Here is a 25,548-nt window from a genome sequence, read left to right on the forward strand (position 1 = left end):
AGCACTAGGGCTGCTGAATCAAATGCCCCGACCACCAACAGCACTAGGGCTGCTGAATCAAATGCCCCGACCACCAACAGCACTAGGGCTGCTGAGTCAAATGCTCCGACCACCAACAGCACTAGGGCTGCTGAATCAAATGCTCCGACCACCAACAGCACTAGGGCTGCTGAATCAAGTGCCCCGACCACCAACAGCACTAGGGCTGCTGAATCAAGTGCCCCGACCACCAACAGCACTAGGGCTGCTGAATCAAGTGCCCCGACCACCAACAGCAATAGGGCTGCTGAATCAAGTGCCCCGACCACCAACAGCACTAGGGCTGCTGAATCAAGTGCCCCGACCACCAACAGCACTAGGGCTGCTGAATCAAATGCCCCGACCACCAACAGCACTAGGGCTGCTGAATCAAGTGCCCCGACCACCAACAGCACTAGGGCTGCTGAATCAAGTGCCCCGACCACCAACCGCACTAGGGCTGCTGAGTCAAATGCTCCTACCACCAACAGCACTAGGGCTGCTGAATCAAGTGCCCCGACCACCAACAGCACTAGGGCTGCTGAGTCAAGTGCCCCGACCACCAACCGCACTAGGGCTGCTGAATCAAGTGCCCCGACCACCAACCGCACTAGGGCTGCTGAATCAAATGCCCCTACCACCAACAGCACTAGGGCTGCTGAATCAAGTGCCCCGACCACCAACAGCACTAGGGCTGCTGAGTCAAATGCTCCGACCACCAACAGCACTAGGGCTGCTGAATCAAGTGCCCCGACCACCAACAGCACTAGGGCTGCTGAATCAAGTGCCCCGACCACCAACAGCACTAGGGCTGCTGAGTCAAATGCCCCGACCACCAACAGCACTAGGGCTGCTGAATCAAGTGCCCCGACCACCAACAGCACTAGGGCTGCTGAATCAAATGCTCCGACCACCAACAGCACTAGGGCTGCTGAATCAAGTGCCCCGACCACCAACAGCACTAGGGCTGCTGAATCAAGTGCCCCGACCACCAACAGCACTAGGGCTGCTGAATCAAGTGCCCCGACCACCAACAGCACTAGGGCTGCTGAATCAAGTGCCCCGACCACCAACAGCACTAGGGCTGCTGAATCAAGTGCCCCGACCACCAACGGCACTAGGGCTGCTGAATCAAATGCTCCGACCACCAACAGCACTAGGGCTGCTGAATCAAATGCTCCGACCACCAACAGCACTAGGGCTGCTGAGTCAAATGCTCCGACCACCAACAGCACTAGGGCTGCTGAATCAAGTGCCCCGACCACCAACAGCACTAGGGCTGCTGAATCAAGTGCCCCGACCACCAACAGCACTAGGGCTGCTGAATCAAATGCTCCGACCACCAACAGCACTAGGGCTGCTGAATCAAGTGCCCCGACCACCAACAGCACTAGGGCTGCTGAATCAAGTGCCCCGACCACCAACAGCACTAGGGCTGCTGAATCAAATGCCCCGACCACCAACAGCACTAGGGCTGCTGAATCAAGTGCCCCGACCACCAACAGCACTAGGGCTGCTGAGTCAAATGCTCCGACCACCACAGCACTAGGGCTGCTGAATCAAGTGCCCCGACCACCAACAGCACTAGGGCTGCTGAATCAAGTGCCCCCGACCACCACAGCACTAGGGCTGCTGAATCAAATGCCCCGACCACCAACCGCACTAGGGCTGCTGAATCAAATGCCCCTACCACCAACAGCACTAGGGCTGCTGAATCAAATGCTCCGACCACCAACAGCACTAGGGCTGCTGAATCAAATGCCCTACCACCAACAGCACTAGGGCTGCTGAATCAAATGCCCCGACCACCAACAGCACTAGGGCTGCTGAATCAAATGCCCCGACCACCAACAGCACTAGGGCTGCTGAGTCAAATGCTCCGACCACCAACAGCACTAGGGCTGCTGAATCAAATGCTCCGACCACCAACAGCACTAGGGCTGCTGAATCAAGTGCCCCGACCACCAACAGCACTAGGGCTGCTGAATCAAGTGCCCCGACCACCAACAGCACTAGGGCTGCTGAATCAAATGCTCCTACCACCAACAGCACTAGGGCTGCTGAATCAAGTGCCCCGACCACCAACAGCACTAGGGCTGCTGAATCAAATGCCCCGACCACCAACAGCACTAGGGCTGCTGAATCAAATGCCCCGACCACCAACAGCAGGAAACGAAGAAAACGAAATGGGAACGGAAGGCTTTATTGTTGGGTTTTTTACAGAAATGTTTGGTGATCGACTAGGAACGCCTTGGAGAGGGACCGGTTGGTGACCGCTGCTCTAACAGATAGTTTAATCAACTAACAAGTGTTTTCTCTAACGACCTCTAGGGTCGATGAACACCTCTAGGGTCGATGACACCAACTAACGACCTCTAGGGTCGATGACACCAACTAACGACCTCTAGGGTCGATGACACCAACTAACGACCTCTAGGGTCGATGACACCAACTAACGACCTCTAGGGTCGATGACACCAACTAACGACCTCTAGGGTCGAGGACACCAACTAACGACCTCTAGGGTCGAGGACACCAACTAACGACCTCTAGGGTCGAGGACACCAACTAACGACCTCTAGGGTCGAGGACACCAACTAACGACCTCTAGGGTCGAGGACACCAACTAACGACCTCTAGGGTCGAGGACACCAACTAACGACCTCTAGGGTCGATGAAACGAATCGTTTTGTAGGGTTTTGTGAATGGTTTTGTGAATGGTTTTGTAGGGTTTTGTGAATGGTTTTGTGAATGGTTTTGTAGGGTTTTGTGAATGGTTTTGTGAATGGTTTTGTGAAGGGTTTTGTAGGGTTTTGTGAATGGCGCCAGGCTGAGGAGGCGAACGACCCCGGTTGTTTCTGTCTCTATGTGATGACTCAGAACAACATGTGGAGTCTGAGCTCAGTGAAAGGAATTAGCAGCTTCTGCTTTGGTTTTCCATTCAGATCATTTCATATTTATAGTCTCCACTTAGTCAGAATAGTTTTTGTTGTTGTTGATGACCGTCAGTCGGAGGTTTGACAGATCAAAACAGATGTGAGAAATGTGACCACGGTGGTTTTAGCTGTTAGCGTGTAGTAAGTAGCGGTAGCAATGAGAAGGATTTCTGCCTGGTAACTGTCACTAAGAGATGATGCGAGGGATTTGTCCGTAGAGAGTTTAGTTTAATCTGTGGCTCAGTAAATGGTTTCCCCATCACTCACTGTCTCTCACACTTTTTTTTTTATCTATCACACTCTTTCTCTCTCTCTCTCTCCTTCTGTCTCTCTCCTTCTCTATCTCTCTCTCTCTCTCTCTCTCTCCTCTCTCTCTCTCCTCTCTCTCTCTTACTCTCTCTTACTCTCTCTCTCTCCTCTCTCTCTCTCTCTCTCCTTCTCTTGCGCTCTCCCTCTCTCTCCTCTCTCTCTCCTCTCTCTCCTCCTCTCTCTCTCTCTCTCTCTCTCTCTCTCTCTCTCGCTCTCTCCTCTCTCTCCTCCTCTCACCCTAACAGACCACCCTCCTCCTCCTCTCTCTCTCCTTCTCTCTCCTTCTCTCTCTCTCTCCTCTCTCTCTCTCCTCTCTCTCCTCTCTCTCCTCTCCACCCTCCACCTCTCCTCCTCTCCCCTCTCACTTCCTCCTCCTCGCCTCCTCTCTCTCTCTCTCTCTCTCTCTCTCCCTCTCTCTCTCTCCTTCTCTCTCTCCTTCTCTCTCTCTCTCTCTCCTCCTCTCTCCTCCTCTCACCCTAACAAACCACACCTCTCTCCCCTCCTCTCTCCTCCTCTCACCCTAACAGACCACCCTCCTCCTCTCCTCCTCTCTCCTCCTCTCCTCCTCTCACCCTAACAGACCACCCTCCTCCTCTCCTCCTCTCTCCTCCTCTCTCCTCCTCTCCTCCTCTCCTCCTCTCACCCTAACAGACCACCCTCCTCCTCTCCTCCTCTCTCCTCCTCTCCTCCTCTCCTCCTCTCTCCTCCTCTCCTCCTCTCACCCTAACAGACCACTCTCCTCCTCTCTCCCCCTCTCCTCCTCTCCTCCTCTCTCCTCCTCTCCTCCTCTCACCCTAACAGACCACCCTCCTCCTCTCCTCCTCTCTCCCCCTCTCCCCCTCTCCTCCTCTCCTCCTCTCTCCCCCTCTCCTCCTCTCACCCTAACAGACCACCCTCCTCTCCTCCTCTCTCCCCCTCTCCTCCTCTCCTCCTCTCTCCCCCTCTCCTCCTCTCACCCTAACAGACCACCCTCCTCCTCTCCTCCTCTCTCCCCCTCTCCTCCTCTCACCCTAACAGACCACCCTCCTCCTCCTCTCTCCCCCTCTCCTCCTCTCCTCCTCTCTCCCCCTCTCCTCCTCTCACCCTAACAGACCACCCTCCTCCTCTCCTCCTCTCTCCCCCTCTCACCCTAACAGACCACCCTCCTCCTCTCCTCCTCTCTCCTCCTCTCACCCTAACAGACCACCCTCCTCCTCTCCTCCTCTCACCCTAACAAATCAAACCCCTCCTCTCTCCTCTTCTCACCCTAACAAACCACACCTGTTTCCCCTCCTCTCTTCTCCTCTCACCCTAACAAACCACACCTGTTTTCTCTTCCTCTCCTCTCTTCTTCTCTCTCCTCTCTTCTGCCTCTCTTCTCCCTCCCCCCTCTCTTCTCCTGTCCTCTTTCCAAAACACACTTCTGCTCTCTCTCCAAAACATTCCTCCTATTCTGACTGTTTCTACCTCCATGGTCTGTTGAGTAAAGGCGGGGTGTCAGAACTAGGCCAAGCCCACGAGGCATGGGGCTTCACTTCTAAACACTGTATCAATAAAACACTGATCTCTGGAGTATTGCAGGCAGTTTAATGTCAATTCACCATGATGTCATGTATTTTGTTGTTGTTGTGGTGTTTGTTGTTAGCTAAGCCTGTATTTCACAACACTTGTCTTGGACACTCTGCATCTGAGAGGTAGCCTAGTGACTTGGGTCAGTTATAAAGGTATCTATTTATCAGGAACTGATGAGAGGGAAAGGCTATGCCAGGACTGGAAGTTTGTTTTTTAATGTTTTTATAACACGTCTGCTAAATAACATGTTCATGAAGAACTGCTTGAAAAAAAGGCTCCACTCCTCTGTCCCTGGACACCTCTTTCCCTGGACACTTCTGTCCCTGGACACCCCTGTCTCTGTCCCTGGAAACCTCTGTCTCTGTCCCTGGACACCTCTGTCCCTGGACACCTCTGTCCCTGGACACCTCTGTCTCTGTCCCTGGACACCTCTGTCTCTGTCCCTGGACACCTCTGTCCCTGGACACCTCTGTCCCTGGACACCCCTGTCCCTGGACACCCCTGTCCCTGGACACCCCTGTCCCTGGACACCCCTGTCCCTGGACACCCCTGTCTCTGTCCCTGGACACCAACTCATAATGTGTAACTATTTGCATTCCCACAGTAGGTTTTCTGGCATCTCTGATGTTTGTCCCCATCGTCCCTCTGTCTCTCTGACGTTTGTCCCCATCGTCCCTCTGTCTCTCTGACGTTTGTGTCTCTGTCTCTCTAACGTTTGTCCCCATCGTCCCTCTGTCTCTCTTCCAGGTGCAGCTACAGGTGCACCCCAACCTGTCAGCCAAGGAGGGAGCTCTGCAGCACATCGAAGAGCTGATCCTGCAGCTGCTCAACATGCTGTGTATGGCCCAGCCGCGCTCTGTACAGGACGTGGAGGTGAGAATACCTGATCGTTATGCTGTAATGTTATGGGCAATTCCACGGCAACAGAATTACGCGTTTCACTCCGTTTTTTGGGGGGGGGTTTTCTTCACTTTTAACATGTGTGTCAAACGAAAAACATTAATTTTAAAGTTGATCAAATCGCACAGAGTTTGAACATCACCGTGTAAAACAGTTCAGTACAACACAGAAGAGTAGAGTTCAGTTCTGAATTTATATTTATCAGGGTTTCTTACTCTTTCAAACACGTTAAAACACGTCACACACACAAAAAAAACACAACAAAAAGATAAAACAGTACATCATATAACATTATTACACCACTACATACCTACAATACAACATGTATAATACCACCATACAACAATGTTATAATGTGTGTGTGTGTGTGTGTGTGTGTGTGTGTGTGTGTATGTTTCTTCACAGTCCACGTTTGTTTTATAAGATATAGTTTTATGTAGCTTATTTTATCCGATTTTACTGCTGTCATGAGTTACCTGCTGTGGAATAGAGCTCCATGTAGTCATGGCTCTATGTCGTACTGTACATCTCCCATAGTCTGTTCTGGACTTGGGGACTGTGAAGAGACCCCTGGTGGCATGTCTTGGTGGGATGTCCATGGGTGTCTGAGCTGTGTGTTAGTCGTTTGAACAGACAGTTTGGTTCTTTGAACGTGTCATTACCTCTCACAAAGACTTGTGGTGATGCATTCAATCTCTCCTCCACTTTGAGCCATGAGAGATTGACATGGATATCATTAATATTAGAGTTACTCGCGCACCACTGAGAGTCACCCGCGCACCGCTGAGAGTCACCCGCGCACCGCTGAGAGTCACCCGCGCACCGCTGAGAGTCACCCGCGCACCGCTGAGAGTCACCCGCGCACCGCTGAGAGTCACCCGCGCGCCGCTGAGAGTCACCCGCGCGCCGCTGAGTTACCCGCGCACCGCTGAGAGTTACCCGCGCGCCGCTGAGAGTTACCCCCGCGCGCCGCTGAGAGTTACCCCCGCGCGCCGCTGAGTTACCCCCGCGCCGCTGAGAGTTACCCGCGCGCCGCTGAGTTACCCCCGCGCGCCGCTGAGAGTTACCCCCGCGCGCCGCTGAGTTACCCCCGCGCCGCTGAGAGTTACCCCCGCGCCGCTGAGAGTTACCCCCGCGCCGCTGAGAGTTACCCGCGCGCCGCTGAGAGTTACCCGCGCGCCGCTGAGAGTTACCCGCGCGCCGCTGAGAGTTACCCGCGCGCCGCTGAGAGTTACCCCCGCGCGCCGCTGAGAGTTACCCCCGCGCGCCGCTGAGAGTTACCCCCGCGCGCCGCTGAGAGTTACCCCCGCGCGCCGCTGAGAGTTACCCCCGCGCGCCGCTGAGAGTTACCCCCGCGCGCCGCTGAGAGTTACCCCCGCGCGCCGCTGAGAGTTACCCCCGCGCGCCGCTGAGCGTTACCCCCGCGCGCCGCTGAGCGTTACCCCCGCGCGCCGCTGAGAGTCACGGGTTCATCTGACTCTAGGGGAAGTAGATGAAAGGGGCCTAATTGCCAAAATCTGTCCAGATCCCTTTTAAGGTGCTCAAAATGTTTTTACTATAATATATTATATCATTTACTGTATTGGACTCTACTGTCCGAATGTGTGAACAATATGTCTATTATAGGTTCAGATTTGGTCCAAATCAAATTGACATCAAGGCCAGGGTGGACTGACCAAATTTCAACTACTTTTCAACGTCCAGGGAGAGAGAGAGGCAGAGGGAGAGAGAGAGGCAGAGGGAGAGAGAGAGGCAGAGGGAGAGAGAGAGGCAGAGGGAGGGAGGGAGAGAGGCAGAGGGAGGGAGAGAGGCAGAGGGAGGGAGGGAGAGAGGCAGAGGGAGGGAGGGAGAGAGGCAGAGGGAGGGAGGGAGAGAGGCATAGGGAGTGAGGGAGAGAGGCAGAGGGAGGGAGAGAGAGAGGCAGAGGGAGGGAGAGAGAGAGGCAGAGGGAGGGAGAGAGAGAGGCAGAGGGAGGGAGAGAGAGAGGCAGAGGGAGGGAGAGAGAGAGGCAGAGGGAGGGAGAGAGAGAGGCGGTGGTTTGTGACTGTTATGATTTCTCAGTAGCCAGTTGCAGTAATCCGTTACAGATTTTTGGGGTAATTCCGTTACCAATTTAGTAACGGAATTAAACGTTTTATTACGAGAATTACTTCTGTCAACTTTCATTATCCTCCCTCCCTCATGACGGAGAGAAATATGAAAATATCATAAAGCAGCATTATTCTCATTGAAAGCCACTCTAACAAACGGTAGATCTGTTCTATATGTCGTATTTCTACGCTTCCCGTTCGTATGTTTCGTTTTTGCGTCATTTATTTTTAGTGTTTTGAACTCCAGCTTCAAACAGCTGAAATATATCATCTTTTTGGAGGGTTATTGAAAATATATTTCCCAGCGGTTTAGGATGTTACAATGATTCTCTGAATTTGTTTTTTCACATAAACTGAAATTTAGACAAACTGTTAGAATTTTAGAAACCAGGAAGTGGTGGAGCGATTTCTGAATATTGGACGTTTTTTTTTAAAGATATGTGTGTTTTTATTAACTGAATTGCAAGGCACAAGGCAATATTTCTTAAACATACAGAAGGTTAACAATTTCTCAGAAACGGAAAATAAGTTTTGATATTAGTTGACAGGGGTCTTTATTGTTTTGATGTATTGATGATACCTTTTTGAGACCCCCTTTTCCGTCCCTTTATCCAGGAATCAAAGCATTTTACTTATGCCTAATTTTTAAGATGGTAAATGGTTGAAAAATGTATCTGTCTTCATTCCACAAAATACCTTTAATTTGACACCTAATTTAATATCCTCCTTTTAACTTTACATGTTGGTGCTCATGGGGCCTTTACATGTTGGTGCTCATGGGTTTTCAGCCAGTGTCTGTCAGTATGGATAATGTTTCATCTAATACCATAAAGTTTGATTAAACACTACTTCCAAAATGTAAGAAAAATTTCGATTTTACAAGTATTTCTGCTTCCTCTCCCTCTGTCCAATCAGGAGCGGGTCCAGAAGACCTTCCCCCACCCAATAGATAAATGGGCCATAGCTGACGCCCAGTCGGCCATCGAAAAGAGGAAGAGGAGGAACCCTCTACTGCTCCCCGTCGATAAGATACACCCCCTACTCAAGGTACAGGTCTTAGCTCAGTCAAGATGAGTAACTTCCCCCTGCAATGCACTGATGAAACGGCCACCTGTCTTTATTCAGGCCCTCATTTAATACGTCCTTGTTTGGAGGGTTCTCTCCTTGTTTATTCCCTCCTGATTCAGGGAATCCTCCAACCAGGATTTCTGGAAAGCCTAAGAATTTTGGGGGGCATTTTCTGGGATTTTGCAACCGTATTCCTTATACCTTATGCCTCTTCCCCTGCTGTTTGTCCTGTCAACAGGAGGTGCTGGGTTATAAGATAGACTACCACGTCTGCCTCTACATCGTGGCGGTGCTAGAATACATATCAGCTGACATCCTGAAGCTAGCAGGAAACTACGTCGGTAACATCAGACACTATGAGATCAGCCAGCAAGACATCAAGGTGTCCATGTGTGCAGACAAGGTAGGAAACCTACTATACCACTGTCTGTCCGTCCTGTCCGTCCTGTCTGTCCTGTCTGTCCTGTCTGTCCTGTCTGTCCTGTCTGTCCTGTCTGTCTGTCCTGTCTGTCCTGTCTGTCCTGTCTGTCCTGTCTGTGTCTGTCTGTCTGTCTGTCTGTCTGTCTCACCCCTCAATGCCATTCCAGTCCAAAGTAGGTAAGTATTTCGAAAGTATTCACACCCCTTGACTTTTTCCAAATGTTCATGTGTTACAGCCTGAATTTAAAATGGATTACATTGAGATTTTGTTTCACTGGTCTACACATAATACCCCAATAATGTAAAAGTGGAATTATGTTTTTAGAAATGTTTACAAATTAATTCAAAAAGAAAAGCTGAAATGTCTTGAGTCAATAAGTATTCAACCCCTTAGTTATGGTAAACCTAAATAAGTTCAGGAGTGACAATGTGCTTAACAAGTCACATAATGAGTTGCATGGACTCTGTGTGCAATAATAGTGTTTAACATGATGTTTTAATGACTACCTCATCTCTGTACCCCACACATACAATTATCTATAAGGTACTTCAGTCGAGCAGTGAATTTCAAACACAGATTCAACCACAAAGACCAGGGAGGTTTTCCAATGTCTCACAAAGAAGGAAACCTATTGGTAGATGGGTAAAGAAAATAAAAGAAGCAAACATTGAATATCCCTTTGAGCCTGGTGAAGTTATTGATTACACCCAGTCTCTACAAAGATACAGGCGTCCTTTCTAACCCCGTTGCCGGAGAGGAAGGAAACCGCTCAGTGATTTCACCATGAGACCAATGGGGACTTTTTAAAACAGCATAAACAGAGTTTAATGGCTGCGATAGGAGATAACTGGTGATGTCTCAACAACATAGAAGTTACTCCACAATACTAACCTAAATGACTGAGTGAAAAGAAGGAAGCCTGTACAGAATACAAATCTTCTAAAACATGCATCCTGTTTGCAACAAGGCACTAAAGTAAAACTGCAAAAAAATGTGGCAAAGAAATTATCTTTGTCCTGAATACAAAGCGTTACGCAACTTCAACACAGCTCATCACTGAGTACTACTCGTTATATTTTCAAGCATAGTGGTGGCTGCATCATGTTATGGGTATGCTTGACATCGGCAAGGACTAGGGAGTTTTTTAGGATAAAAGGAATAGAGCTAAGCACAGGCAAAGTCCCAGAGGAAAACCTGGTTCAGTCTGCTTTCCACCAGACACTGGGAGATGAATTCACCTTTCAGCAGGACAATGAGCTAAAAAAAAACACAAGGCCAAATATACACTGGAGTTGCTTACCAAGAAGACATTGAATGTTCATGAGTGGCCAAGCTACAGTTTTGACTTAAATCGGCTTGAACATCTACGGCAAAACCTTGAAAATGGCTGTCTAGCAATGATCAACAACCAACTTGAGCTTGAAATGTTGTACACAATCCAGGTGTGCGAGTCTCTTGGAGACCTTACTCAGACCTTACTCAGACCTTACTCAGACTTTATTCAGTCCTTACTCAGACCTTACTCAGACCTTACTCAGACCTTACTCAGACCTTACTCAGACCTTACTCAGACCTTACTCAGACTTTATTCAGTCCTTACTCAGACCTTACTCAGACCTTACTCAGACCTTACTCAGACCTTACTCAGACTTCACTCAGTCCTTACTCAGACCTCACTCAGTCACAGCTGTAATCACTGTTAAAGGGGACTAACATGTATTGACTCGGGTGTGAATTCTTATGGTAATTAGATATTTCTGTATTTCATATTCAATAAATCTTCTAAAACATGTATTCGCTTTGTCATTATGGGGTATTGTGTGATGGGTGATTTTTATTTAATCTATTTTTGAATTCTGCCTGTAACACAACAAAATGTGGATTAAGCCAAGGGGTATGAATACTTTCTGAAGGCACTGTAAGCTGGTTGACTTGGTAACCTGTCTCTGTGTGTCCGTACCAGATCTTTATGGACGTGTTTGACCAATGATGTCTCTATCTCAGGTCCTAATGGACATGTTTGACCAGGACGAGGACATCGGTCTGGTTTCTCAATGTACGGAGGAGCCGTCGTCGTCGGGGGAGCTGACCTACGACGACCTGGTGCGCTTGGAGATCGCAGAGGAGCGCCAGTACCTGCGAGAGCTCGACCTCATCATCAAGGTGTTCCGACATCACTTCCTGTTCAACAACAAGATCTTTACGCCTCAGGTGAGGACAGTGAAACAGGTTATGAACACCTTTTATGAACAGTTTATAAAACGGCAGTCATCTTACACAGTAGCCAATATAACACAGCAGACAGCTTCCCCAACGGCTTCCCCAACAGTTTACAAACAGCTTGCCCAACGGCTTCCCCAACGGCTTCCCCAACGGCTTCCCCAACGGCTTCCCCAACGGCTTCCCCAACAGCTTCCCCAACAGTTTACAAACAGCTTCCCCAACAGTTTACAAACAGCTTCCCCAACAGCTTCCCCAACAGCTTCCCCAACAGTTTGTTTGACCACATAGCAAAGCAGCCATTTGCAGTGTAAGATCATGTTACGTTCCCCCATGTGACTCAAACAGAAGACCAACTGACCAACAACCAAAACGAAACCGGTGTTTTTATTTTTTAAGAGGGGTTCTGAAAGACACTCATGGGGGTTACTTACTGACTAGCAACAACAACTGGGACCTAAAAAACACCCACCGTGAGCACCCACTAAATCTGCCCAAGAAGAAGTAAACAAAAGAAACACCAAACTTAAAGACAGGAAGCGAAGCAAACCAAAAAGGTGGAGCAAAACAGAAACGGGGAAGATCAGATAAAGGATTGTTTGTCTAGAAATCAAAATAGGGAGAGTCAACTGAAGGTGTTGACCCTCCACAGATATCAAGACCCCTGGAGCACTGGGCCAGCTGCTCTTAAACACCTTCCCACTAACGAGATGGCAACCAGCACAGCTATAATACATACTGACTAACGAGGTGATACCAATCGGAGCGCTCTACATGCTAACGAGCCATGCGCGCTAAAGTCCAACCTCAAAACATAAATGGAAAAACCAAAACCTGTAACAGACCATTAGAACTGAACAGCTGTAGTCAGTTAACTAGTGCAGTTGTAGTGTGCTGTGAAAACGCTTTGGCTGACTTCATAAGCCGACATGGCGACAGACACGGTGGTATTGGGGTTTGGTGGAGACAGACACGGTGGCTGGTGGTATTGGGGTTTGGTGGAGACAGACACGGTGGTATTGGGGTTTGGTGGGGACAGACACGGTGGTATTGGGGTTTGGTGGGGACAGACACGGTGGTATTGGGGTTTGGTGGAGACAGACACGGTGGTATTGGGGTTTGGTGGAGACAGACACGGTGGTATTGGGGTTTGGTGGCGACAGACACGGTGGTATTGGGGTTTGGTGGGGACAGACACGGTGGTATTGGGGTTTTGATGGGGACAGACACGGTGGTATTGGGGTTTTGATGGGGACAGACACGGTGGCTGGTGGTATTGTTTGGGTGAGGAGGACTAGGCTACGTCCCAAATGGCACTCTAGTCCCTAAAAGTAGAGCACTATATAGGGAATAGGGTGCGATTTGGGACGCACTGGGTCCTGTGGTATGTACAACTCATAATTAAAGTCTAACAGGAAAAAAACAAACATATGTTACTCCTGACAAAATAACTGTACAGTGCACCGGGGCCTCCAACTCCTCTTTCTATTCTGGTTAGAGACAGTTTGTGCTGTTCTGTGAAGGGAGTAGTACACAGCGTTGTACGAGATCTTCAGTTTCTTGGCAATTTCTCGCATGGAATAGCCTTCATTTCTCAGAACAAGAATAGACTGACGAGTTTCAGAAGAAAGTTCTTTGTTTCTGGCCATTTTGAGCCTCTAATTGAACCCACAAATGCTGATGCTCCAGATACTCAACTAGTGTAAAGAAGGCCAGTTTTATTGCTTCTTTAATCAGGACAGCAGTTTTCAGCTGTGCTAACATAATTGCAAGATGGTTTTCTAATGATCAATTAGCCTTTTAAAATGATAAACTTGGATTAGCTAACACAACGTGCCATTGGAACACAGGACTGATGGTTGCTGATAATGGTCCTCTGTAGATATTCCATTAAAAATCTGCCGTTTCCAGCTACAATAGTCATTTACAACATGTCTACACTGTATTTCTGATCAATTTGATATTATTTTAATGGACAAAAAAAATTGCCTTTCTTTTAAAAACAAGGACATTTAATAAAAGTAACAGAGAACCTACAAGTTATATGCTAACATCGGGGAAATATACTTTTGGTCATTTAGTGTATGTGGACACCTGTTCGTCGAACATCTCATTCTAAAATCATGGGCATTAATATGGAGTTGGTCCCCCATTGCTGCTATAACAGCCTCCACTCTTCTGGGAAGGCTTTCCACTAGATGTTGGAACATTGCTGCAGGGACTTGCTTCTATTCAGCCATAAGAGCATTAGCGAGGTCAGGCTCTGATGTTGGGCGATTAGGCCTGGCTCCCAGTCGGCGTTCCAATTCATCCTAAAGGTGTTCGATGGGGTTGAGGTCAGGGCTCTGTGCAGGCCAGTCAAGTCTTTCACACTGATCTCAACAAACCATTTCTGTATGGACCTTGCTTTGTGCACGGGGGCATGGTCATACTGAAACAAGAAAGGGCCTTCCCCAAACTGTTGCCACAAAGTTGGAAGCACAGAATCTTCTAGAATGGCATTGTATACTGTAGCATTAAGATTTCCCTTCACTGGAACTAAGGGGCCCGAACCATGAAAACAGCCCCAGACCATTATTCCTCCTCCACCAAACTTTACAGTTGGCACTATGCATTGGAGCAGGTAGCGTTCTCCTGGCACCCGCCAAACCCAGATTCGTCCGTCAGACTGCCAGATTGTGAAGCGTGATTCATCTAACCGCCATTTGGTTAATAAACTGGCTGCCCTTGAGCTGATGGGGGAGGAGCTTTGTGATGGGGAGGAACGTTTGATCGAGACTAGAGGTGTGAGATGAGCAAAAGAAGGGAAGGACGACTCCTGCTGGGAGTTTGTCGTGAGTGGCCCTCCCTCTTCCTTTGTTCTCTGGCCGGTGAAGACCGCTCCTGGAGTGGTCTCTCAGTGGTTGTGCTCCTCTTCAGCACCATTTTTTTGGGGGGTGGTTTGTGTCACTGAAGACGTATTGTTTTAAATCGCTCTGAATTAAAGCATCTGCTAAAGGACTAAAATGAATCAAATCTGTTAAATGACTAAAATGAATCAAATCGGTTAAATGAATCAAATCTGTTAAGTGACTAAAATGAATCAAATCGGTTAAATGAGTAAAATTAATCAACTCTGCTAAATGACTAAAATGAATCAAATCTGCTAAAGGACTAAAATGAATCAACTCTGCTAAAGGACTCAAATGAATCAACTCTGCTAAAGGACTAAAATGAATCAACTCTGCTAAAGGACTAAAATGAATCAAATCTGCTAAAGGACTCAAATGAATCAACTCTGCTAAAGGACTCAAATGAATCAACTCTGCTAAAGGACTCAAATAAATCAAATCTGTTAAATGACTAAAATGAATCAAATCTGCTAAATGACTAAAATGAATCAAATCTGTTAAATGACTAAAATGAATCAACTCTGCTAAAGGACTAAATGAATCAAATCTGTTAAATGACTAAAATGAATCAACTCTGCTAAAGGACTAAAATGAATCAACTCTGCTAAAGGACTAAATGAATCAAATCTGCTAAAGGACTCAAATGAATCAAATCTGCTAAAGGACTGCTAAAGGACTCAAATGAATCAAATCTGTTAAATGACTAAAATGAATCAAATCTGTTAAATCACTAAAATGAATCAAATCTGTTAAATGACTAAAATGAATCAACTCTGCTAAAGGACTAAATGAATCAAATCTGCTAAAGGACTCAAATGAATCAAATCTGCTAAAGGACTGCTAAAGGACTCAAATGAATCAACTCTGCTAAAGGACTAAAATGAATCAAATCTGTTAAATGCCTAAAATGTGTGAAATGTGTAGGTGAAGTATTGCTCCGCCACCCCCCCTTGTAAGTCACATCTCTCCCTCTCTGTCTGCAGGATGTGGAGGTGATCTTCAGTAACATCTTGGACATCCATGAGTTGACGGTCAAGCTGCTGGGCCTGATCGAAGATGCGGTGGAGATGACCGCTGACGGGAGTCCACATCCTTTGGTGGGCAGCTGCTTCGAGGACCTGGCAGAGGTAGGACATAGATACGCACGCACACACACACACACACACACCTGCTGCTGCCATGAGTCCTCATCCTTTAGTGGGTAGAGACTTCGAGACAGAGAGAGAGGTATTGTCCCCTATGTCCTGTCAGAAACCTTACGGCCCAATAACACAGTCCTACCTTTACCTCTATTCTGTCATAACTGATCCCAAAGCCCTCTGCCCTATGAAGTCTTCATGTAAAAAAAAATATATATATAAAAACATTTTTACCAGGCTGTCCTTCACATCTCTGCTAGAAGGCCTTCAGTTGATTGTATGCCTCTATGTACCCCCCCCAGTAAGACATAGTAGTCTGCTTTTTTAACTCTTCCGTTAACGGTCTCTTTCAACTCCAGGAGCAGGCGTTTGATCCGTACGAGACCCTGTCTCAGGACATCCTGTCCAGGCAGTTCCGCGAGCACTTCAGCAGCCTGATGGCCCGGCCTACTGTAGGACTATACTTCCAGGTAACAATAAGGTTCACCTCACTTGCACACACAGATCTGGGTTGTAAATTCATCACTCTTTTTTAAAGATGGCCCTGCAGAACAAGGCTGACGTTTTACGTATTCCTAACCAATTGTGTTTTAGTTTTTTTGTGTTCGTTTCTTTGCGTTGTTTGTAACATATTGTTTTGTAACTTATTTTGTACATAATGTTGCTGATACCGTCTCTTATGACCGAAAATAACTTTTGGACATCAGAACTGTGAGTACTCACCACGGACTGGTAGAATCCTTTTTGTCCTTTAAATAGCCCGACATGAAGGATATACTGCTTTCCCAGGAACAGGCCCACATCCCCGTCATTTGCGTGAAGAGAAGGTGGAGAAAAAGGGTCCAAAGGGCGGGCTGCCTTCTGAGAATTCGTAGGTGATCGAATAAACCCCCACTTCCTTCCATTCTGCTATCAAACGTGCTAATCTTTGGAGAATTAAAATCAATGACCTACGCGGAAGATTATCCTACCAATGGGACATTCAAAACTGTAACATCTTATGCTTATCGGAGTCGTGGTTGAACAACAACACTATCAACATACAGCTGTTTGGTTATACGCTGTACCGGCAGGATAGAACAGCGGCGTCTGGTAAGACAAGGGGCGGAGGACTATGTATTTTTGTAAATAACAGCTTGTGCACGATATCTAAGGAAGTCTGGAGGTTTTGCCTGAGGTAGAGTATCTCATGATAAGCTGTAGACCACACTATCTACCTAGAGAGTAAATCTGTATTTTTCGTAGCTGTCTACATACCACCACAGACCAATGCTGGCACTAAGGCCGCACTGAATAAGCTGTATTCCGCCATAAGCAAACAGGAAACTGCTCACCCAGAGGCGGCGCTCCTAGTAGCTGGGGACTTTAACTCCTACGGGACGGACATCCAGCGGAAAATCATATCGCCATTAGCATAACAAAATGTAATAATTTTTTTTTTCATTTTTTTTTCTTCTAATTATAGCGTTTTATAGATACACCTCTCCTGAATCGAACCACGTTGTCCGATTTCAAAAAGGCTTTACAGCAAAAGCAAAACATTAGATTATGTTAGAGGAGTATATCGTAAAAGTAGCCACATAGCCATTTTCCGACCAACCACATGCATCACAAATAACCAAAAAACAGCTAAATGCAGCACTAACCTTTTACAAACTTCATCAGATGACACTCCTAGGACATCATGTTACACAATACATGCATTCTTTTGTTCGATAAAGTTCATATTTATATATAAAAACAGCATTTTACATCGGCACGTAACGTTGACTAACTATTTTCCCTCAAATGCATCCGGGGAAACTGCTACAATTTACTCAATTACTATTTGAAAACATTTTTAAAATGTAATATTGTCATTCTAAGATTTATAGATGAATATCTCTTGAAAGCACCTGTAATACCAGATTTAAAAATAACTTTACTGGGTAATCACACTTTGCGATAAAAGGGGATGCGATACTCAGAAAATTACCTAGTAAATACAGCTCTGCGCCATCTTGGAACAATCGCATATCACATCTAGTCTTGTATATGAAGTCAATGACTGATGTGGTGTACTCCTCAATGCCATCGGAGGAATCCCGGAACATATTCCAGGCTGTGCTAGCAAAACAATCCTGTAGCTTAGCATCTGCTTCATCTGACCACTTTTTTATTGATCGAGTCACTGGTGCTTCCTGCTTTAATTTTTGCTTGTAAGCAGGAATCAGGAGGATAGAATTATGGTCAGATTTGCCATATTTGTATGCGTCTCCGTGTGTGGAGTAAAGGTGGTCTAGAGTTCTTTTCCCTCTGGTTGCACATTTAACATGCTGATAGAAATTTGGTAAGACGGATTTAAGTTTCCCTGCATTAACCTCTTGGCGTTCCCCTAGGATAGGGGGCGCCACAGCGCATTTTGAAAAAGATTTGTGCCCATTTTAAACGGCCTACTACTCAAACGCAGAAGCTAGGATATGCATATAATTAATACTTGTGGATAGAAAACACCTTAAAGTTTCTAAAACTGTTTGAATGGTGTCTGTGAGTATAACAGAACTCATATGGCAGTCAAAACCCCAAGACTGATCGTAACATGATGTGGAATTCTGAATTGTGGACTCAACTTCACATCTTTGCCTATTAATCACACCGTGAGCTATGGTTCATTGAGCACTTCCTATTGCTTCCACTAGATGTCCCCAGTCTTTACAAAGTGATTTGAGCCTTCTACTGTGGAAACTGAATGAATGAGACGCTGTTGAAATTGGTCACATGAGGAGGGCCATCACCATTGTGACGCCGGCGGCCCTGTCTACCCTCCCCTTTCGAAACGTTTTGAAACACAATACAATCGTCCCCCTCGAATCTTATTGGCTCTCTTGTTGAAACAGGCCCTGAAGATTTATGTTATACAACGTTTGACATGTTTGAACAAACCTAAATGGGAAAAAAAAAGTTTTTTGTCAAAATAGCTGTCCCGCGCCCGACGGAGCTTTTGGATCAGCCTTCAGACGCGCTAACAACAACAACAAGCTAATGGAACATAAAGGATGAACTTTTTCGAACGAAAATACATTTGTTGTGGACCTGGGATTCCTGGAAGTGCCTAAGGATGAAGATAATCAAAGGTAAGGGATTATTGACAATAGTAATAACATTGTTGATGACGTTGTCCCCACAGTGACCGTAGATACATTCCCCAACCAGAAGCCATGGATTACAAGCAACATCCTCACCGAGCTAAAGGCTAGAGCTGCCACCTTCAAGGAGCGGGACGCTAACCCGTAAGCTTATAAGAAATCCCGCTATGCCCTCCGATAAACCATCAAACAGGCAAAGCGTCAATACAGGACTAAGATCGAATCGTACTACACCGGCTCTGACGCTCGTCAGATGTGGCAGGGCTTGTAAACCATTACAGACTACAAAGGGAAGCACAGCCGAGAGCTGCCCAGTGACACGAGCCTACCAGACGAGCTAAACTACTTCTATGCTCGCTTCGAGGCAAATAACACTGAAACATGCATGAGAGCACCAGCTGTTCTGGACGACTGTGTGATCACGCTCTCCGCAGCCGATGCGAGTAAGACCTTTAAACAAGTCAACATTCACAAGGCCGCAGGGCCAGACGGATTACCAGGACGTGTACTACAAGCATGCGCTGATCAACTGGCAAGTGTCTTCACTGACATTTTCAACCTCTCCCTGTTCGAGTCTGTAATACCAGCATGTTTCAAGCAGACCACCATAGTCCCTTTGCCCAAGAACACTAAGGTAACCTGCCCAAATTACTACTGACCCGTAGCACTCAAGTCTGTAGCCATGAAGTGCTTTGAAAGGCTGGTCATGGCTCACATCAACCCCATTATCCCAGAAACCCTAGACCCACTCCAATTTGCATAACAGATCCACAGATGATGCAATCTCTATTGCACTCCACACTGCCCTTTCCCACCTGGACAAAATGAACAGCTATGTGAGAATGCTATTCATTAACTACAGCTCAGCATTCAACACCATAGTGCCCTCAAAGCTCATCACCAAGCTAAGGACAATGGGACTAAACACCTTCCTCTGCAACTGGATCCTGGACTTCCTGACGGGCCACCCCCAGGTGGTAAGGGTAGGTAACAACACATCCGCCACGCTGATCCTGGGGCGGCAGGTAGCCTAGTGGTTAGAGCGTTGGACTTGTAACCGAAAGGTTGCAAGATCGAATCCACGAGCTGACAAGATAAAAATGTATCTTTCTGCCCCTGAACAAGGCAGTTAACCCACTGTTCCCAGGCCGTCATTGAAAATAAGAATTTGTGCTGAACTGACTTGCCTAGTTAAATAAAGGTCAAATAAAAAAATCCTCAACACAGGGGCTCCCCAGGGGTGCGTGCTCAGTCCCCTCCTGTACTCCCTGTTCACTCATGACTGCACGGACCGGCACGACTCCAACACCATCGTTAAGTTTGCCGATGACCAGTGTCCGAAATTAACTTTTTGGCGCACCTGCCAAGGGGACTGGTAGATTAAAAAATCCACCAGCCAAGCATCTTTTTTACCAGCCAAGAGAATAAATTGCCTTTTTTGTGCCACATATACATTCATTTCAGTACATTTCATTGAGATAATAAGGTATTATGTTGAATACAAACAAATTTGAAACAAAATGTATTTGAATATATTGATCAACGGTTAAATCAAATCAAGTTTATTTGTAGAGCACATTTAGAAACAACTGTAGTTGACCCGAACATGCTGTACAGAGTGAAAACACGCCAAACTGTGGGCACACAATGAAATAAACCAAAACATATCAGACACAATGAAATAAACCAAAACATATCAGATACAATGAATTAGAGTACATAGAAGTCAAAACCAGGGCAACAACAATGTTACGATACTATTATGAGAAGAGCAGTGGATATAGAACTGGTGCTCTCCTGATATAAAGGGGAAACGGGAGAAGCAGGTTTACAAATCTTTTACTTTGAGTCGAAATACCCTGATAAAATACAGGTAAAATAGAGACTTATCAGATGCTGGTTAATTTCGGCTGTGGCTAGATTTAGTTTCCAAGCCTGAATAGAACTGAAGAAGTTTTGAACTCAAAATTCTACTGAAGTATTTCATATTAAATGTACTTAAGGATCAAACATAAAAGTACATTTGAAGGTTTTTATAAACCTATCAGATGCTTAATCATTTTAATCAACTTAAACCTCCTCATCAGACTCCTCACTCTCTACCGCAATCACCCTCTTTGCAAGGTCCATGAAGTCTGGCCTCATGCTCCTGACAGAGTCCTGGTGCCACAGCATCACAGCTTTTATCGGATCATACTCCCTGATCTCTGGAGAGGACAGCTGGACCATAAGGAGATCTGACAGTGTATCAGACTTTAGGTTGGACCGCCAATCTGTTTTCACCTGTTTCATGGTATTAAAACCTCTTTCACATTCAGCTGTGGAGGCAGGGAAGGACAGGAGCAGGTCAACCAATGCCAGCAAATCAGGGCAGGAATGCTGATGGCTCCTTTGACACGGAACCAGGACATCTTCTGCAGGGACTGGGGCTCTTGGTACATCAGCACCTTCAGGACAGTCCACTGGTTAGCGACCCTTTCAACATGGATGCCAGAGGTCTTCAGGACAGTCCACTGGTTAGCGACCCTTTCAACATGGATGCCAGAGGTCTTCAGGACAGTCCACTGGTTAGCGACCCTTTCAACATGGATGCCAGAGGTCTTCAGGACAGTCCACTGGTTAGCGACCCTTTCAACATGGATGCCAGAGGTCTTCAGGACAGTCCACTGGTTAGCGACCCTTTCAACATGGATGCCAGAGGTCTTCAGGACAGTCCACTGGTTAGCGACCCTTTCAACATGGATGCCAGAGGTCTTCAGGACAGTCCACTGGTTAGCGACCCTTTCAACATGGATGCCAGAGGTCTTCAGGACAGTCCACTGGTTAGCGACCCTTTCAACATAGATGCCAGTTGTCTCCAGGACAGGAAGTGGTCCACCAGGGTTTCCAGTTCAGTGTCACCGAAATCTAGAATAATTGTATACATTACATCATGCAGTTTTAATTCTCAAGCCTATAAAAATATTATTATGAATCTGAACCTGAACGTAACTGCCCTGTAAAACATAAAGCAACCTGCTGCTGCATCTCCTGACTCTGGCCAGTTGGTGAAGCTGACCAGCTTGTTGGCACACAGGACCCGTACACTGGCTTCCTGGAACCTGTCAGTCATACTCTCCACTAGCCTGTCAAGCATTTTGTCCTGTGAGGTGACGAGGGTCTTGCTGTCACCTCTGGTCAGTGAAATTCCCTCATATCTGTTGGCCATTGTGACCTTCATCATGGGCCCTTCTCTGATGATAAAAAAAAGGCCCATTTTAATCATGCTTTCAGAACTTTCCTTTACAACACACTCTCTCACCCTCTCTTATTGACGTTATCCTTTCTCATAATTCTCTATAGGTAACTATTTCTTATTGCAGCTTAAATAAACATACCTGGGTTTTTTTTGTACTTCTTAACTACTGCCTGTGTTGAGCACAAGGAGCTGTGGGCTTCTGCTATGGTGATGGTGGACCTCTGGAGACAGGTGGACAGGTTGCTCAGGTGTGTTAGTGTGTCATCCTGCAGGAAGCCACAGAAGCGGAGAACAACAGCCTCCCTCGCAGTGCTGTAGTATTTCCTGGCCTTGGTCTGCTGGACACCTGGGACATTTTGGCCATCAGCAGATTGAATCTGAAATACATAAAGAACAAAGAAATACATATAGACAGTTAATTGTTGTCCAAAAAAACCTATATTAGATATGACAGATTTTATCAGTGCGTAAAGCATTGAAACATGATTTTACCGATTTGTAACCGTATTTGTTGTTATTTACTGGACATTACGTATTGATGATTGATTTTGGAGTACTTAGCATAGCAATCTAGACACGCCCCTGGTAACCTCGCAGGAAGTGATCCGGTGTACGCAATGGGTGTCTTACCCATCGTGTCCCGCCAAATTCTGGTGGTCACCAGTGGTGTGTGTCCAAGAGCTTGGAAGCTGTTTACCAGGTTTGCCCTGTTCAGTGGACTGGTGTGGTAGAAGGTGTAGAGGCCCACTGAGGAGGTCTTCTACTTTTGTGAAACATCACGTTGAACCGGATGGCAATTAGAAAAAGGTAAGTTCAAGGCGATGTGCCATTACAGTGGATGCCGATGATGTAGGCCCTGTCTCCGTTCAGCCGGCTGACCCACACCATTCTTGGCTCCGGTCATCACAGCAGCTCCATCTGTTCCCAGAGCGACCAACTTCCTCCCCCACTCATCACACACTCCTTCCATGATGGCACTGGTGGTGTTGGTTGGCGTCTGCCTTCTCAACTGACTTGATGCCAACAAAACTTCGACTCCGATCTTGCCCTTGTGACAGAATCTGACATAAACTAACTAACTCTTTCACAGAATTGTCTGTGGAGCCATCTGTCATGGTGGAGAGAAGTGGGGGGTTTTCAGATTCTCTCTGATATTGTTTCTCTCCACCTCTGCAATATGGTGCATAAACTCTTTGGCCTACTTCTCATTTCTATATGTTGAGGCCACAGCGATTCCAAACTGCGAAAATCAAACATTAAAATTTAATTCAATAATAATGTAATATACAATCATGTTATCCAATATAGCTGGCAGTTGATTGTGCTAAATTAGCCTTCTGCCTTTTGTTTACTTAAGGATCAATACTATAATAAGGCTGGTAAAGTAAATTGTGTCACGATGCTTTAAAATGTAAACAGAATCTGGAGACAAACATTAAAATAGAATGTTAGGGAGCCATAGGAAAGCATGGAGATCCATGTCAGCATCAGTAGGCCTATAATGTTATGGTATTTATACACTATTTGGAGGTGAACCAAAGCTTATCAAGAGCTGAGATATAACCTCCAATACTGGACCACGTCTTCTAAATAGACTTGTAAAAACAAGCTACAAGAGTAACAACATTTTCACTTACTCGCACATCCACTCCAAGTCAGAAAGTGGTCTCGCCTTCTTGCCAATGGCGTGTACAGACCTAAACAGGATCTTCATCTTCGTGCTGGTCTGCTCTGACGTTTCCATTCGCGCTGTCACAGAGGGTGTCAAGAGGAGAGGCTCCGATTGAGCCCGGGACACAGAGACACGCAGGCAATGTGACACTTGCTGTGTTCATGGTCACGAATGTTCTCCAGCTTCATCGTTTTATTTTCCGATGACAAATGAGTTGTTTCTGCTTTTATCTTTTGGCATATTGGCGACACACAGAACAAATTCATCACCACAGCCTCGGCGGCATACTGTAGCCAGCCTCTTGAAACTCATTCATCTCTAAACCTCCATTTCTCACAAAACATAATTTTTAAAAAAAAAGTGATTTGTCCTCCTTTTCGTCAGTGGGTTTTCGTTTCAAAGGTTGGCTTACTCCATGGTAAATGTCGCCACGTAACAGCTATTTAATGAACGGTAGCTAGCAGCAGACCCGTAGCAAGTGAGCAATGAGGATTAGCTGATGTTACGGTAAACAGTGCCGCGGAACTAGGAGCACTATGAGACGATCTGTGGCTGGCAAACATGAGTCATTTCCTCCGAGCCATCGTGCCAGATATTTTATTACATTACTATTTTGGTACAAACATTTTATCCGCCAGTGTGGCGCATAGCCTTCTGAGATTTACTCGCAAAATGGAAAATCTACCCGCATTTGGCGCGTGTTAATTTCGGTCCCTGCTGATGGCAAAACGGTGGTAGGCCTGATCAACGACGAGACAGCCTATAGGGAGGAGGTCAGAGACCTGACCATGTGGTGTCAGGACAACAACCCCTCCCTCAACTTAATCAAGACAAAGGAGATGATTGTGGACTACAGGAAAAAGAGGACCGAGCACGCCCCCATTCTCATCGACGGGGCTGTAGTGGAGCAGGTTGAGAGCTTCAAGTTCCTTGGTGTCCATATCACCAACAAACTAACATGGTCCAAGCACACCAAGACAATCGTAAAGAGGGCACGACAAAACCTATTTCCCCTCAGGAGACTGAAAAGATTTGGTATGGGTCCTCAGATCCTCAAAAGGTTTTACAGCTGCACCATTGAGAGCATCCTGACTGGTTGCATCACTGCCTGGTATGGCAACTGCTCAGACCGCAAGGCACTACAGAGGGTAGTGCGTACGGTCCAGTACATCACCGGGGCCAAGCTTCCTGCCTTCCAGGACCTCTATACCAGGCGGTGTCAGAGGAAGGCCCTAAAAATTGTCAAAGACTCCAGCCACCCCAGTCATAGATTGTTCTCTCTGCTACCGCACGGCAAGCGGTACCAGAGTGCCATGTCTTGGTCCAAGAGGCTTCTACCCCCAAGCCATAAGACTAATGAACACCTAATCAAATGGCTACCCAGACTATTTGCATGCCCTCCCCTCTTTACACCGCTGCTACTCTCTGTTAACATCTATGCATAGTCACTTTAATAACTCTACCTACATGTACATATTACCTCAACTAACCGGTGCCCCCGCACATTGACTCTGTACCGGTACCCCCTGTATATAGCCTCCACATTGACTCTGTACCGGTACCCCCCTCTATATAGTCTCTCTATTGTTATTTTACTGCTTTTAAATGACTTGTTACTTTTATTTCTTATTCTTATTCGTATTTTTATTTGTATTTATTTTTAAACTGCGTTGTTGGTTTTGGGCTCGTAAGTAAACATTTCACTGTAAGGTCTACACCTGTTGTATTCGGCGCATGTGGCTTATAAAAATGTATTTGATTTAATCACTGCACACCGATACTGGACATTGACATAGCGGCTAATGCATGGCTGCTCTAATATATTTCCCAAGTAATGATCTTTCAAATCAAATCCGATTTTATTTGTCACATATACATGTTTAGTGTAGTGTCATGCCTGGTCGTCGGGGCTGTCTGCCTGGTCGTCGGGGCTGTCTGCCTGGTCGTCGGGGCTGTCTGCCTGGTCGTCG

General features: G+C 46.6%; 1 protein-coding gene across 3 annotated transcripts in view; it reads left to right on the plus strand.

Annotated features, from left to right (window-relative positions):
- The window catches only part of sos2 (son of sevenless homolog 2 (Drosophila)), a 101,901-nt gene that overhangs the window by 45,176 nt on the left and 31,177 nt on the right, over positions 1 to 25,548 (plus strand). For all 3 annotated transcript variants that reach the window (XM_029730920.1, XM_029730921.1, XM_029730922.1), the window contains 6 exons: positions 5,562 to 5,687; positions 8,720 to 8,851; positions 9,111 to 9,275; positions 11,298 to 11,504; positions 15,388 to 15,531; positions 15,903 to 16,013. In XM_029730920.1, the coding sequence (XP_029586780.1) occupies positions 5,562 to 5,687; positions 8,720 to 8,851; positions 9,111 to 9,275; positions 11,298 to 11,504; positions 15,388 to 15,531; positions 15,903 to 16,013 (885 nt within the window). The remainder of the gene's footprint in view (positions 1 to 5,561; positions 5,688 to 8,719; positions 8,852 to 9,110; positions 9,276 to 11,297; positions 11,505 to 15,387; positions 15,532 to 15,902; positions 16,014 to 25,548) is intronic.

This window comes from Salmo trutta, chromosome 33, assembly GCF_901001165.1.
Source record: "Salmo trutta chromosome 33, fSalTru1.1, whole genome shotgun sequence".
In the NCBI taxonomy this organism is placed as follows: Eukaryota; Metazoa; Chordata; class Actinopteri; order Salmoniformes; family Salmonidae; genus Salmo; species Salmo trutta.